This window comes from Thalia democratica, chromosome 6 (assembly GCF_965202585.1).
Source record: "Thalia democratica chromosome 6, ktThaDemo2.hap1.1, whole genome shotgun sequence".
NCBI classification, from domain to species: domain Eukaryota; kingdom Metazoa; phylum Chordata; class Thaliacea; order Salpida; family Salpidae; genus Thalia; species Thalia democratica.
In genome coordinates, this window is record NC_139170.1 from 52,693,459 (window position 1) to 52,710,731 (window position 17,273).

At 25.0% G+C, this 17,273-nt stretch overlaps 1 protein-coding gene across 1 annotated transcript in view; it reads right to left on the reverse strand.

The window, feature by feature from the left end:
• Positions 1-1,432: 1,432 nt before the first annotated feature.
• LOC145838342 (cyclin-dependent kinase 4-like) overlaps positions 1,433-17,273 on the reverse strand; it is a 29,798-nt gene continuing 13,957 nt past the window's right edge. The window contains exons 5-10 of the mRNA XM_082945916.1: positions 16,840-16,949; positions 15,851-15,907; positions 12,442-12,664; positions 9,638-9,794; positions 5,725-5,812; positions 1,433-3,341 (exon numbers count right to left, since the gene is read on the reverse strand). Of these exons, the coding sequence (XP_082802042.1) occupies positions 3,230-3,341; positions 5,725-5,812; positions 9,638-9,794; positions 12,442-12,664; positions 15,851-15,907; positions 16,840-16,949 (747 nt within the window). The 3' untranslated portion in view covers positions 1,433-3,229. The remainder of the gene's footprint in view (positions 3,342-5,724; positions 5,813-9,637; positions 9,795-12,441; positions 12,665-15,850; positions 15,908-16,839; positions 16,950-17,273) is intronic.

The window sequence follows — 17,273 nt, forward strand, 5'->3', positions numbered from 1 at the left end:
TGACAAGTCTATCTAATTATAGAACTTTAAGCTATAATAGAATAGCTATTACCATTAAATTTTGAAGTTTAGACATAAAAAAATTGTAATCTGATAGGTTAGAAAAAAAACCTTTTAGTGGTAGATGGTAGTTTATACATTTATATACAACGTTAAACCGTAAAATTAATTTCATACAAAAAAAAATCTACTTTGAAAAAACTGAAATACGTTTTTAAAATCCCTGCTATAAATTAAAATATTTTAATTTTATTTTACACTTATAAAACTTTGTTTCAGCAAGAGGTTGAAATACTTCTTCGCTTAGCTAGAAACAACTTAATATAGAAGAAAGACTAAACCATTTTATAATTATAGTGAACTTTTTTCAACTGAGTTAACTCAACTACCAAGTTATTTTTTATTAGTTACAAAATTGCTTTGAATTACATTTGTTTTTCATTTTAATGCAAAACTTCAAAAACTATGACTTGCTGAGAACTTATTTTAGTATACCTGGCCAATTTCTCCCAAACACCTGAGAGTTCTAATTTTTTTCAGCAAGGCGTCTAGTTATTATTAAGTTTTGCTTATAAAAAGTCTATCTTATATGTACTGAATAGTAGCAGTTTTGCGCCACAACATAAAACTTATTTTACCCAGCACCTTGTTTCTCACATTTGTTACATGAATAAAATGTGTATTCAATTTCTTAAACAGGGTTTTCTAAAGTCGACTTTATTGCTTTTCGGAAACTAATTTGTCTTTCAGGGCATTTAGCTAGTAGGGGGCGATATCTAACATAGAAAAAAAAATGTTTTTTTTTATTTTCTGCTAAGTTGTTTATTATGAAATTTAAGAACCTGATCTAAGTGACCACATATTTATTTTTTTAATTTTCAAATAACAAATTAACGATTACTTTGAAATATATTACATAAAACTTTGTTTTTCTTAAATATATAAAACTGTAAACTTTGAAATTTCTTAACTTACATACCAATTTATTTAGATTTATTTTTCAAGTTAAAAATTGCAGGAACAAACAGTTTTGTTACCAAAGTCCTGTATAACTAATTTATTATCAATGTATTATAGAAATATTTTTTATAGATAATCTTTGTAGACCAATGAAAAAAAATAAGGAAAGTTTACTGGATTATTTATGCTGAGCTAAATAAATTTACGAAAATAAATATAAACAACTTTTTGCTGAGCTAGTTAAAATTTATTAAGATTGAAAAAAACAACAACAAATAAAAGAACTATATTCAAACTTCGTTAAAAGCACCGAAAAAAAAACAAGAAACGAAATTGATAAAAGAAGCATAACAACTTTTTTATTTAATTTGATAAAATTCTGTATTTTTCTAGCACCATATTTTGGTGAAAACTTTTTATGTAGTAGCATATAACAATGAAAGAAACACAATTTGTTAATTTTATCTAGGGAGGTATAAAAATATTGTATATATCTTGTAAAATAAAAAGGCTTTTTTATAAAAACTACTTTTTGGCACGAAAAATAAAAATTTCTGTGCATCAAAACTGTACAATGATATTTTGAACAAGGCTATTGTGGTATTTGAAAACGTCTAAAAAAATACATTTTTGTCAAAACTAATATTATTTAAATGATTATTTAACTTTTTATTTGAGTTACTGTCAATAGAAACAAAAAGAGTAAAGAGTATGTAGCTAGCTTGCTGTAAAAAAGTAGAAATCTCTAAGTTATAATTGATAAGGTAAGAAACGAATATATTTTACAATTTATTGTATAAAGAAGCTATTTTACAACAAACTAAACCAGCAGTTTTCGGCGAAAGTAAAAGAACTGAAAATAAAAGCTGAACGAAAATGTAGAAATAACGAATTGTAAAAATAAATTTCAAACTATTTTCTCGGTAGTAGGGTCTACGCCATGTAGAACTTATTCTTTTTCAAGACCTACTTCTATGAACAGTTTGATTGTTAAATTGAGATACTCAAAACTAAAACACATGAGTACTAAAAGAACTCATAAAAAAGTGAAGCTTTATAAGACTTTTTTAAAGCAAAGAGTTTGATAAACTTTAATTTGAAGCTTGACAATCATATTAGGGGAAAAATAAATGTATTAGTTCGAACCCTCAAATAAACACCCCGATCAAAAGCGTGCTATTATAAAAGGGAAAATGTTTTAAACGAGCTCTGCTCTCTCTTCTAGAAGCAGCTAAAAGTCGAAAACTCCTCAAAGAAGAACTTTTCAACAACTTTTGTGTAAAAGGGTCATAACGGCATTGCGGGGCAGCTAACTATATATGTAGTTCAATAACAATTTGAAAAGCTTTTTATAACAGCTTTGTAATGCAAGCCAAACAAACTAGTAAGAGGAAAAGAACTAATAATAATGATACTAGATATAGAAGGCAGACTATTTTAAAGAAGAAAGAACTTTTTCAACAAAGTAAGTATAAGGCAAACAAATAACTAAGAATAAGGCTAAATTTAAAATGCATGATCTAAAATGTTTGAAATTATCTAGAGTAAAAGTCACGACACTCAACATACGATATAGTTGGTCTGTAAAATAGTAAAATATAGTATAGGGAGCTTTTAAAACAACTGATGGCTAAGTGATTGTCTCTTAAAATAATTTTAATAAAAGAATAAAATGGTAAAATGAGCTTGACAAGGTATCTTAGGTGTTCAAAGCAAAAAATTCTTTGGCTAAGTTTTATTTTTGTGTAAAAATTTTTATCTAGGTTTGACTTGACATGTGCAAAACTTCATTAACTAAGAAAATGTGCTTATTAATCTAAAGATTTAAGTTTATTAATTACTGATAAAGATCATTATTCAACTTTTAATAGTAATTTATTTATAATGCCTCAATTATTAATAAAAGTAAAGGTCAGGAGCAAAAAAAAACACAACGACGTATAAATGACATTAAACCAAAAATAAACAATTTTTTTCTACTTTCAACAAACATAAACAAAACAAATAACTGACAACGACACATTTTTTAAAACAAATATCCAGAAGATCGTACATTTTTCTTCACATAAATCTGAATGTACTACATGTATGTTCAAAAAATAACAAAAAATTAATAACCAGAAAAAGCTGCTTTTCGCTGAGATAGAAGAAAAACAGTTGAATGAAAAATTAATTAACTTTTGAGGGGTTAGCAGCCGACCATTAGCATAATTGTGACGTCATTATTTGTAGGAGGCGATATGACGTAGGAGGTATTTGTATGACGTAATCACCTGGAAACGTTGCTGGCCTCGCTGGTTGAGCGCTCGTGCTGGTTGCCAGGCAACACTGGTTGCTCGATCTGGTTGTATTTCTGGTTGTCAAGGTAGCTGAGGTGGTTGCTATGGAAAATAATATTGAGTTGTTATGATGTGTGTTTTAATTTTTTGGTTTTAAATCAATGTTTAAGTAAAATGGAACACTGATAAGATTATTCACATTTTATTTTTTTAAGATATTTCACAAGATTAAATATGTAACTTATGTTTTAAAACAGATAAGCACAACTCTATCAAGTATTTGAAAATAAATTGTTTACAAGTCTTTTATAACTTATTACTTTAATACTCAAAATTCTACGATAAAAGCCTTATTTACATTTATAAAGCAAATGCGAGATTTTACATAAATTTTACACAGTTTAAACACTTGTCTAAGTCAAAAAAAAACTATCCTAAGTGACCTAAAACTAACATCCTTTTTTTTTTATTCCTTTAGAAAAATACTTTTAAACTACCGGTACCTCATAATCAATTTTTTCCTAAACAATTAAATTAAAAACTTTATGTTTATGTTCATTGCAACTTATGTTTACTAACATCTAAGAAGTACTTTTTTCAAATATTCAACCTTTAAATACCTCAAGATCGTTATAAAAAGTCTGTGGATAATTTAACGTAACCATGTTGCTTTATCTATTAGATAATAGTTTGAAATTTGTTTTTTTTTTTTAATTGCCTTACTGTAATCTAACCATATAAAGTACTCACTTGAATGCATACTAACTTCAATGTCTTTCTTAACAAATGTTCTTTGTCCTAAATGCAATAAACAAAATTAAACTTTAAATATTAACATAATTCTAAAACACATCTGCAAAAATGACAGCTTAACTAATTAGCTAATACTATAACAAGCAATCTATGTTGTAAAAAACTATATCTGTGAATTAAAGACACATAATAAAATATAAATATAAAAAACTCTAATTATAACTAAAACTAGAAAGTTGTCTTAAAGCTTTATAACGTCTGTTTAAACTGATATATCTTTTAAATGCTTATGTTTAACATAAACTCAAATCATGATAAATATTAATTATAATTTTCTGATAAAACTACAATGCTTCTAAGTAGTCAAGCGTTAGCAGAAAGGCTAAAAAAATATTAAATAGACTTTTCAAAATTATTAAAAATCTAGTTCTTAAACTAAATTGGTTATAAAGTTTCAAAATATTGAAACTGGATCAACTAAATACTTTTCAAAATCCAGAAAAAAACTAATCTTAGATTTCTTCTAATTTTAATTAAAATTTAATGTTGTATGAAGAACTGGCCTACATTATCTTCAAAAATAAATTTACTTAAGCTCATATTACTTCCCATAATAAATTTTTCTATTTTGAGTATAAATATAATAAGCAATTTTCTCATGAGTAGTATAAAATTAAATACTATTAAAAGAATAAAAAACGTTGTTTTTTATTTAGTATTTTGAAACCGTGTTATTGTTAAATAAGCTTTAAGTCATGAGACTTGTTTGATGTTTTCGACTGATATATTTCTAATTGAGAATTGTTTTATTTCTTAATTTGTTTTAAACATGTAATTGTATTAAATAAACTTTTATTGCACTTTTTAAATGAATTTAATTGAATCATTTAAATACAAACAATGCTAGATTTTAGTTTTTTATTTTTTTTAACACAGCATGACCTTTAATTATATTTAATAAAAAAAAAAAATTATTATAACTTCAAACAATAAATTACAATAAAATATTATATTTCAGTTCTTGAAAAAATTGTTTTAATTAAAAATTTTTTTAGCTTGTTTAAAAACGAACGAAATGCTTATAAATACAAGCAAAGAAGGGTAAAGAGAAAACTTTTAGCAAACAAATGATAAAGAATTTAGTCTTGTTGCAAGCCATCCATGAAAAATGTATGACGGAGATTATTATGTGGTGGTTTGCAGCTTAAAATATTCCTTCTACCGAGAATTCTTGTTAATTTAAATGTGAAAATGTTGCAAAATTTCTACCAAAATTAGAACATTTTCTCTGAGATGTGAAACTTATGTACGTAACAATATATGACGTATTTCTCTTTTTTAATTTGAAATACAAACAAATATGATTACAAAATGTTTCAATTTTTTACGAAGTGACCACACGGAACTAAATTTAATTTTGAATTTGTATCAAAAGTTTGGCGTAATACAGTGATTAAAACTGGAGCATTAAAACTTTTACTCGGACCTTAAATACTAGAAGAATTTAAGTGATTTTATTTTACAAGTTAATTTAATTATGTTAAATCTTTATTTATTATATTAGTTCAACATATATAACTATCTTTTTAACTAAATGTATTAAAGTAGTGACTACTTTTATAAAAGTATGATTGCATGCTCCAATAAAGTAAATAACTAAACTTTAAGAACGTTTATTAATATTATAAAAATTATAATTTTAATTTACTTCAATTTATAATTTTCTTTTTACCTTTCTTCACAGTTAAGACTCGTAGGGGAAATAATTCTGTTTTGTTTTCTATTTTGTTGCCATCCTTCTACATTGTGGTCTATTGTTGCTGAAAGTTATAATTTTATATAAAATGGTTTAAAATAAAGTTTGATTACATATTTACTTTGATGAATAAATATTAAGATATATTTTTATAAATCTAAACTAAACTAGAATTTTTTTAGTGTGTTTTTAAAACAAGATACATTTTTATACTTATAATAAAATAACTAAAAGAAAAACTCAAATATAAATGAGTTTATGCTATACTTATTTTATTTTAAACTTAATTTATTTTTTTATTAAAGGAGAGTTTTTTATGTAAGAAATACATCAATCAACATTTTGTGTGTTAAATATATTCAACGCCCAAATGTTTACTGATGTTACACAAGTTAAAATATTTCATAAAAAACTGATGTTTAGCTTTATTTATATAAATTTTGTAAAAATAGTGAAGGTTATGCTTTGTAATTTAAACTTTTTTCACTACGTTTTTTACTTATAATCTATCTCAGAAAAAACTTTTTTTTTAACATTTTACTGTAAATTTTACATTAATTTACGTAATACAATCTATAATAACATTTAGTATAATCGGAAATGTACTTTAAATACTTACAAATGCTCTACAAGTAATATTTTAATTAATTTCTCACATTAGAGACTTCATATACTCAACAGAACTTTTTCTGTTTGTGTCCAGGAAGTATTAAAAGTCAACTTAAGTATAACTAGAGCTCTAATCAAATTAAGCTTTAACCATCTCATCAAGTGCATATTTACAAAAGTGAAATTTTATCGATATTGCACGGTAGCCCCGAAGCAAGTTAATCTGATGAAACTGCATCTCACAACATATAAAGAGATTGTTGATTGCGATAAGGACAATTTACTGTTGAGATGAAAGTTTATTGTTTTACCTGCTCGCATTTAATCTCACTTCAAAAGTTTATTCAACCCACATTATAGTATATTGTTTTGGTTAGTTCAACTTTTTTTTTTTTTTGAAAGTTTGAAAATAACGCTTTGTAAACTGAAACATAAATTATTTTGTTAAAATACATAAGTTACGTTTTTAAGCTTTTTCCTATAAAATTTAAATTAGTTTAATTAATTTATTGTTTGCTTTTTATTTTTGATTACTTGCTAAACCTACCAATGTAATAGAATAACTTGATTAAATCAAATTTACCCAGCAATATTTGTTCTTCTTCAAAATCAAACATTTAAACAGCAATAAATTTCAAAGTACAGAGAAAAAATATTAATAAAAAAAGTTTTGAGTAGTTAAAAGTAGAGTTTTTATTTGTAAACACTTGTATCCGGGCATATGCACAAAACATCTACTTCCTATCTTTTACAAGATAAAACTATTTCAAGTTGTAGAAGAACTTCCTAAAAAGTACAAGACAAAACTATTTCAAGTTATAAAAAGCAACATTATTCACCGCAAAAGACTAAAACTTTTTCAATCGATTGCTAATTCGCAGGTTCAAAAGTTAACGCTGAAAAGTTTAAACACAAAGGCAAAAGTTTATTCAAGTTTTCTAACACTGAAATATTCGCAAGTACTTTTCAGCACAATGCCCACCCAACAAAGCAGAGTAGTGTAATATAAATAGCTGGCGAACATTTTTAACAGCTTTTTTTTTATTTTATGCTCGTTTTAAGTGGTTAACCAAAGTGATGGCCTGGGTTTCCGCTGCGAAGTTTACTAAATAAAATAGAAAAATTTCAAAGACTTCGAAGGTTAAGTAGAAAAAGTTGCAACAAGAAAACTCTTATTTTAATTTTAAAATTGTTATACAAGTTTTTTTTGTTACAAATCAAAGCACAATTTAAAGTTTTCTTAATTTTCTAAGACTTGAAGGTTAAGTATAAAAAACTGTATAAAAGAAAATTCAAGTTTTCTAAATTTATTTTTTTTTTTTTTTTTTGAATAAAGTATACCAGGAAAAATTCAATGGATTTCAGCTTTTATTTCTTAAATGTTGTGAAATGATGAAACTAAACTATTTACTTAGAAATTTTGTTAAACCAAGGAAGCTCGCGTTAACACTATTTATATTATCACATAATTTATTATTTAAAAGGAAACATCTTTAATAATGTACAACCTAATAGATTTTTTTTGCAATATCTAACTTTTTAATTATTTTATGTATATTTATCGTTTAGCTTGGTATTAAAAAAACAAACATCGTTAATTTTAAAAAGATGTCTTCCTTTAAAAATGATATTTGAGTTCTTTTTGTTTTATAGCTACTCGGTATAAAAATAAAAAAAATTAAAATTAATCTTTATTTTAATAAGTAATAAATTCAAAATTATTTATTATTACATTATTATTATTAATTATTACACATATTTATTTATAACATAAAAGATAACTTTTTATTTCAATGTTTAACACCTAAATGTGTTCAAATACCTTTTTATTATTTCAACTATGTGGTTGCATAACAATTTCTCAAACAATCATTAACTTTTTTCAAGCTCTTAAAACTTTAATATGACATTATTGTACCCAGAAAAAGTTGAAAAAGTCCAGCAAAAGTTTTTTATAGAACAAACCACTTTCTTACATAACAAATTTCTATGCAAAACTTTGCAGCTATTTTATTGAATTTATTTTTCAATTTCCACAAAAACAATACTCGGAAAAACTTGCAAAGAAAGTCCGTCAGCTCACATTTCAATCAAAGTGAGGCGAATCGAAGGTATAATGTCGTCATTTTTGGCTAATTGGCCCGCCTATAAATCCGTGTACCATGTGCAGTGCGCGTAATAAGTAATTGAAATTTATAAATAGCAGTATTGCTGTGAGTGAGCGATTGAGAAATCGAACAAGCGAATTTAATCAAGAATTTTTCGTGGCATTGAGAATTTCATGTAACGAATAAAAATAACGTAATTTCGGCATTGCAACAATGTGTACGGTGGCTGTAAGATTACAAAACAAGCTTCACATACATATCTTTTATGTTTTTGAAAACTATTATTAAACTAAATTCACCAAAATAACATAAACTTTGGCTCAATTCAAAAATTTAAGTTTTATATGATCTGACAAAGATTATCAAAGTTTAAAGGTTATTAAAAGCTAATAAATAAGTTTAAACGGCCTATTTTAAAGTATCAAAAGGTAGGTCGTATAATAAGCTATATATTTTGTTGTATAACGGTTATAAAGTAATATTTAACTTGATTAAACTTGACTATTATTGAATATTCATTGAATTAGTAGCATTTTCAAACTAAAACATAACTATCATTTGTTGATGCATTACATTTGTTTTTTCACCTTTTTTCTTGACAAAGTTGATTTACTTCAAGTTACTAAAAAGTATATTTTGGAATTAAAATAAAAGTGAAATAAATGATGTAATACAGTTCTCAGGGTTTCAGTTTAATAATTTAATACGACAATGGCAACATATGAATGAGAAATTGAATTCAGATGTCATAATTTTAATCCTAATTAAATTTTTTGGCAACTTTTGCACAAACTTCAAATGTTTTAATGACAGGTACAAAGTACTAAGCTCATATTTTTTAGATTTTTAACTTTTCCACAGTGTTAGAAATTATTAGTAGTTTGGGTGTTTAAAGCAATTTATAAAAATGTTTTTTAAATAAATTATTAATCTTTTACAAGCTTCAAGCTTTCCAACTATGGTAGCAGTTACTTATTTGAACTTAGCAATTTGTTCAATCTATGTTTTTTAGTAAAAACCATAAAGTATAGAATTAAACTGTATATGTTGTGTCTAGATTTCTATTTGAATAAGAAAAAAAAATAGTATAGCTAAATAGTTTCATTATTGAATCTAAACCTTAAAATATATATAAAAAACAAGTGTAACAACTTAATAAATATTCAACTCACAGGTAGGTCTATTAGTATTGGAGAAACTGAGTCTTCTGTTGACAAGTTGATGGCACCTGGTGTTATTAGAAGGCTGCATATTGTGCTGATTTTCCACCAAATTGCTGGGCAGGATGTCAACACACGGGTCTCCCATCTGTACTGGTATGTGGAATGGCTGTGTAAATTGTTTTTATTTATTTCAGTAAATGCGCTATTTTACAGGTTTTGAAAAAAATGATTATATTGGTTCATTGTTTCAACTGAGTTGGACAAAAAAACTTAATTGAGCTTTTATATTTTAACATATTAATAAGTTTTTACCTCTATTTTTTTAAATATTTTATTTACTATTTAATATTTACTTGTACTTTTTTAGATTTACTGGTTTTTTTTATAAAAACTAATGCACTCCTGTTTGCTTTTTTATTAAAATTTACTTCTTTTTTAATATGTATATATTTTTGTTTTATCACTCTATACAGCATTAAAATCATTTTTTTAGTTTAATAAACAAAACATGTTGTAGCTTGAATTCAAACTGTTTTTTTATTAATCTTACACTTACCAATATTAACAAACTAGTTTTTTATCTAATTAAACTGGGCATAGTGAATAATTTTACCAATATTACAAAATAAAATATTTTAAAAACATTGTGTAAACCAAATAATTTTCTCACAGAATTAATTCTATTCCAAAAAGCTTTCAGCAAAAGTAATTAATGAAAACACCATTCAAACACCCATTAGGCAAATTGAAGTTTACTTTGTATTTTAAAGCGAAATTAAATCAGCAATGGACATTTTATTCGGATATTCTCATAAGAACTTGATACTTTGCAAATTTACTTTTTAATATAAAAACACATGATATCATTGAGAACTTTAATGAAATTTATATTTGTCTACTTTTCTATTTCTTAAAAAACTTGGTCAACTATATGAGAATTTGAGAAAATAATTATCCACATAATACTTTAGTTTTGTTTTAAATAAAACTTAAATCAATCTTAAACGAAAATAGTTATTTAAAAATAAATAACTTTCCAAATCATACATTAATATTTTGTAATGTATTAATATTCAAATATATTTTTCAGATAAAAAACACTATAAACAGTTTTTGCATTAAGTATCTCACAAAAAGTATTTTCAAACTTTTTATTGCAGATTGCTAGTTCTGACCCGGCTTACAAAGAGCATAATCTATTTTTTATCACATTTTGTCAGATTTAATAAGATACGGTCGCTTGTTATCGGTTATTATTGCACTTTCAATGAGAAACTTTTGTATTTTCGATAATGTTCATATCTAAACCATTTCGCACATCAAACATTTTTTTGTTCTTTAAAAAACAGCTTAAATTGTCTTTAAAGTCATTTTACGCTTATTAGTAGAATTGACCTTAAACAAAATTATGTGTTTTGAATTTTAACCCGTAAAACAGAATTAAAACATATTATTAACTAAAGCATTAGTTGACTAGTCAAAAACACTAATGATTAATTTAAAACAAGAACATTAAAGATTTTTTATGTATGTATAAGAACTACAAAAATTTTCTTAAACACTTTTTACTGCCTAGCAAAATTAAATTAGTTTTTTTTTTCATGATATATTACAATGCTAAACTTAGACAATCTTCAATATTTTCAGTAATATATAAACAATTAATTGAACTTTTATCAACATAACTATTATCACAATTTACTATATCCCACAAGTACTATTATTTTATGATTATTCAATGAACTTATCCCTCAGGGAGTCTAGGTATTTTATTTTTAATTATAATTGCTCTTATATGAAAGATTTAAAAATGAACTTTATGTCTATTTCAAAAGAAAATATACAACTGACTTTTGGGAATTAGTCACTATTATAAAAAGATTCTATAAAAGTATATGGATGGGTTTTACATATTGCTAGTTTTCTAAAACATAAAATAATTCTGTAAAATAATATCGAACTATTATTAATTAAATATTTCTTACATTTAGCATATTGAATTAATTATGTTTGGAAGCTTGTATAAATTTATTATTACTAATTATCAAACAAACATTTAGCATATTGAATTAATTATGTTTGGAAGCTTATATAAATTTATTATTATTAATTAACAAACAAACATTTAGCATATTGAAGTAATTATGTTTGGAAGCTTATATAAATTTGTTATTATTAATTATCAAACAAACATTTAGCATATTGAAGTAATTATGTTTGGAAGCTTATACAAATTTATTATTATTAATTATCAAACAAACATTTATCATAATGAAGTAATTATGTTTGGAAGCTTATATAAATTTGTTATTATTAATTATCAAACAAACATTTAGCATATTGAAGTAATTATGTTTGGAAGCTTATATAAATTTGTTATTATTAATTATCAAACAAACATTTAGCATATTGAAGTAATTGTGTTTGGAAGCTTATATAAATTTATTATTATTAATTATCAAACAAACATTTAGCATATTGAAGTAATTGTGTTTGGAAGCTTATACAAATTTATTATTATTAATTATTAAACAAACATTTAGCATATTGAAGTAATTGTGTTTGGAAGCTTATATAAATTTGTTATAATTAATTATCAAACAAACATTCAGCATATTGAAGTAATTGTGTTTGGAAGCTTATATAAATTTGTTATTATTAATTATCAAACAAACATTCAGCATATTGAAGTAATTATGTTTGGAAGCTTATATAAATTTGTTATTATTAATTATCAAACAAACATTTAGCATATTGAAGTAATTGTGTTTGGAAGCTTATATAAATTTATTGTTATTAATTATCAAACAAACATTTAACATATTGAAGTAATTATGTTTGGAAGCCTGCTTGGCCGAAGGTCTGTCCTCTCCACTGAATTCTAACATCCACTTCAGCAAGTGTACTGCATCGTGATCGTCTCTTATCCGGGGAATCACCTTTTTCACGTCTTTACCGCCGCCGCAACCCTCCAGCATCGACATTCTGTACGGACATCTCATTGGCCACTTGTCAACTGGGGGAATTCCCAAAAAACTGAAAAGATTAAATTAATTTTATAGAAATATATTGATAGCCTTCTTTTTCTTTTGTGTTGTATTTGTTTGATGAATCGACAGATATTATAAAACTTACAAATTTCTTTGCAGTTTAGTTATTTAAAAATTCTAATAAATATACTGTCCCAATAATTACATAAATGGTTGAACATTTGATTAGTTTTTTTCTAGTATTTTTACTCTAGTGACTTAAATTTATTTAAACTTATTTTAAATAAATATTTCAATGAAAGATATGTTATACTTGAATTGGTAATTTTTAAAGGAATACTAAGGAGCTGTAAAACAAAATTTAGAACTTTCTTTCAATTTCTGCTTAATATTATTATTTTAGTTAAGTAAAACTATACGAAGAAAAAATTTGTTTAAAGCTCTTGTTTCAAACTAAGTTCATAGAAATATTTTGTTTTGTTTATTTCAGATTGTATTACAAAGTTAAAATGGTAACTTATGACTTCATTCAATATAATAATAAGGTTATCAAAATAAAATAAAAACATCTTAATAAAAAACATTTTGTTATATACTTAACTAAGGTTTTAGTTTAATACATGATACTTTAATATTAAATGATATCGTTTTAAAGCAACTATATTATTGAAAATACATAAATAGATTTTATACAAAGAAAATTACATATAAATATATGGTTTTTACTATTCCAACCATTTTTTTTTAATAAAACTTTTTTTAACTTTAACGGCTAAGTATTAACTAAAAACTTAATTTATATTTATATTTTTCTTATAATCATAAAAACCTACTTTCGCCAACGCATTACACTCACACTTTTGATGTTCAATTGCATATAAAACATTTTAATTTGCATATTTAGTAAAATTTTCAAAGGTAGGGAAGTTGAATAAATGCAAATTTTCTTTGTTTTACATCAAAGTTTCACTGCATTGCAAAAAAAAATCATGATTTCCTTTTGAAGCCAAAAAGTTGCACAATAGACTTCAAAGAAATTGCTTTATATGTGGATTTCGTGTAATTTCATTAAAATTAATACCACTAAATTTTTATTTTACTTTGTAAATTTATTTTTTTATTTTTTGAAAAATCTTATAAATATGTTCTTTTATAAAAAGTCCTAACACAACAAAACATATTTTTATTTTCGTATAAAAACATTGTCTTTGAAAAAATTTCATTCAAAAATTTATACTTTTTTCACTTACAAAAGAGCAAAGGCCATTCATTGGATATCTGCGTTGTGAAAATTTAATGTCAAATTGACCTTAAAAGGTTTTTTTATCACAAAAACGACCAAACAACATTTCGTTATCAGCTTATTTTATGAGAGAAAATGTGCTTTATCTGCTCGGTATGAATGCTTGGAATTTTCCCTGCACAATAGATGTGATGAAAATTGTTGGAAAAAAAAGTTGGAAATTTTCACTGCATTGACACGTTCAACGCAAGTATAAGGAAACTGAACTGTAGTTTGGAAAAAAATTCTTTAAAAAACCAAAGTCATGTCCTCTCTTAAGCTTTTTTTGTAAAATATTATCCATTTGTATAGTTTTTAATGATTAAAACTAGTAATTCTAATACATCAAAGATTTAGTTTTAATTAATTTATTATCAGATAGTATTTATTCATAGCTGGATAAAAAAATTGAACTTTTTTAGCTGACAGGTTTGTTACAAACATGAAGAAACCTAAGTGGAAAAATTTCTCAAAAATATTAGTAGGAAGATATTGTTTTTTGCTCAATTTATTTGTAAACATTACTATCTACTTTAATCATAGTTAAAATTTTATACATTTATTCTAAAAGTTTTTAGCTTTTGAGAAAGCTTATATAGAAGAAACTTATTTAAACAAAAAAGGCATTAATAAAATTCATAAACAATTGTAAAAATTAACATCTGTAGATTTTTGCTAATATAAGCATTTATTTCATTACTTACATAATCCAATCATCATTAAAAAACGATTTAAATTAATAACTTCAGCCAATTTGTTAGACAATGGATCATACGGTGCTTAAAAACATCAAACAATGAAATTACATTTAATGAACTCGTTTAATAAAAAAGCCGAAATTCCAATAAAAGTTTGAAAAGCGACAAAATATTTTTTATCCCTTTAATCTGTGTGTGATGGGGGCACTCGAAAATGCAATCAAAAGGTTTCCGCAAAACCTGCAAATTAATTACAGCCGCTACACAACAATATCAACGTATCATCCCCTGCTGATACAATAAAGTTCAAACTAATCGAAAGCACTCGAACGTGTGTGGAAATTTCAACGGAAAACATATGTTTCAGTGTGGGAAAAACTTCTGCTTCAGAGGCAATTATCGCGCTAGATTATATTGGACGCTGGCGTTGGAGGTAATTAGCGACGCAATTAGCTTCTTTTTGTCTATTGTGTCGCGAGATCGGTTCTTTGGGGGAGGCAAATTAAGCTGGTTTATTCAACCCTTGTGTTTGTTCTGCTGTTAGCGCATCTACTTGTGCTGTTAGTGGATTGTGCTGAATAGACACCACTCGACAAACTACTGCTAATTGTTGGTGCTAAATTGTTGGTAGCTGATTATTTGCCACCCATATGGAATTGTTGGCGCATAATTGTTGAAGAAATGTTGATTTAGAAAATTATGTAATTAGTTGAAGCTTTAAAGACATAAGAAAAAGTTGCAAACTGGAAACAAAAGCAAATGCAGAAGACTCTAATATTTTTGACACCATGCATTAACTGTGATCTTAATTCTCTATTTTTATATATTTTATACAACTAAAAATTGGTGTTAAGCATTAAAGTTGAAGTTTTAAAGTTTAAGTAGTGTATAAAAAATAAGGAAAATAACTAAACTGAACTTAGAGATAGTTTATGACAATTATTTTCGCCCGTCTAGCATTTTTTATAAAAACTTTTTCCTTGTATTTAGGCTGTATTGCGTTAAAAACTTATGATCTATAAAAAATTTTAACACAAAAATAGACTTTGGTATTATAATCTTTGGCTGAATAGAGAAAATTTGGAATTTTTAGTTTCGCAGGTTTCATAACATCTTATATACCTCAAATAATTCAAAATATCTGTTTACACTTTTATTTTTCCCACATATGAGCGTGAGGAACCATTACTTAATTTACTTAAATAATTAAAATATCAAAAATTTATATTAAATAAAAATATTTAAAACTTACGAGAAAATGGCTCTCAGCTGGTTGGCATCACTGTTTCCATGGATTTGAAAAAGGGGCCTGAAATTTATTAAATTTACATTTTTACAACTAATATAGAAACAATTTTTCATAATTTTATAAGGCATAAATTATTTTTAATTTTACAAAATGTTAACTGAAAAGGTGAGTTTAACTTGTATGAATTTAAATCCAATTATTTAGGGAGTAATTTGCACAACAATTAACACACCTAACTGCAAAGTTAAAGTTCTACCTCAACAAATTCTAAATATTCAACTTAAGTGTATTTCAGAACTAAATATACTTTAATTACGTTTTAAGTTCAGTTTTAATGTTATAATTTTGAAATTTATAGAGTTTTAAGGATAATCTTAATTTTTCTCTGTTTATACATAATAACCTTTTGACCTACAAATAATTAAAATAAAATAAAATTAATAATCTTCTTATTCTGGAAATTACCACCCATACTGTGGTTAAACAAAGTATTTAAAAAAAAAACCACACGTTAGCTATTGACTGTAATTATTTGATAAAAACTTTTCATATTTCTGATAAAAAATAATCCTTTTAACTTAACTCCTACAAATGCATCAATCATTTATTTTATTTAACAAACTCAAAAAAATAGATGGTTCTTTTATTATGAATAGATGGCTTTTGACTGTCAATTAAGCATAGTAGAATAGAATTAAGCATAGTAGGTGAATAATTTAAGTATGAGTCTTAATACTCTAAATATGATAAAAAGCTATTTTTACGCAACTGTTTATACATGGATATTAAACTATGAATAGGTTCAAAATTTAAAGTAGAGATTTCATTTATAGAAAAATACAACGTTAGTACAGTTCATTATTTTATCAGTATGTACTTAAGACTTTTTGCTAGTAACCATCTTATGTTAAATTTACAAATTTAAAAAGTCCATTGAATTATCTTAAAAACATTTACTAAATTCAAATAAATCACATCATAACAAAACTAACTCAAGTCTGTACATTTCAGCCATGATGCAGCCAATACTCCAAATATCAACTTTTGAGTCGTATTCCTGCTCAAGTAACACCTCAGGACCCCTGTACCACACTGTTACTACCTATGACAATATATTTCATATTCAAAAAAATACAATTAAGAAAAAAATAACATTACCATACATACTGCTACAACCTATGAAAGTATTTGAAAATCGTTGCTACTTTTTATTACAAATTTTAAAATAGTACCAAAATCTTACAAAACCACATTTTTACTACCTATAATATTTAAAAAAATATAACCGACTGTTACCAGTTAAAATACTAATTAAATATTACAACCTCAAAATATATAAAATTTGTTTTACCTCACATTTACTACCTGAAAATGAAGTATAAAGAATATTACTAACGTTAAAAACACTTTAGTAAAAAAAAAAACA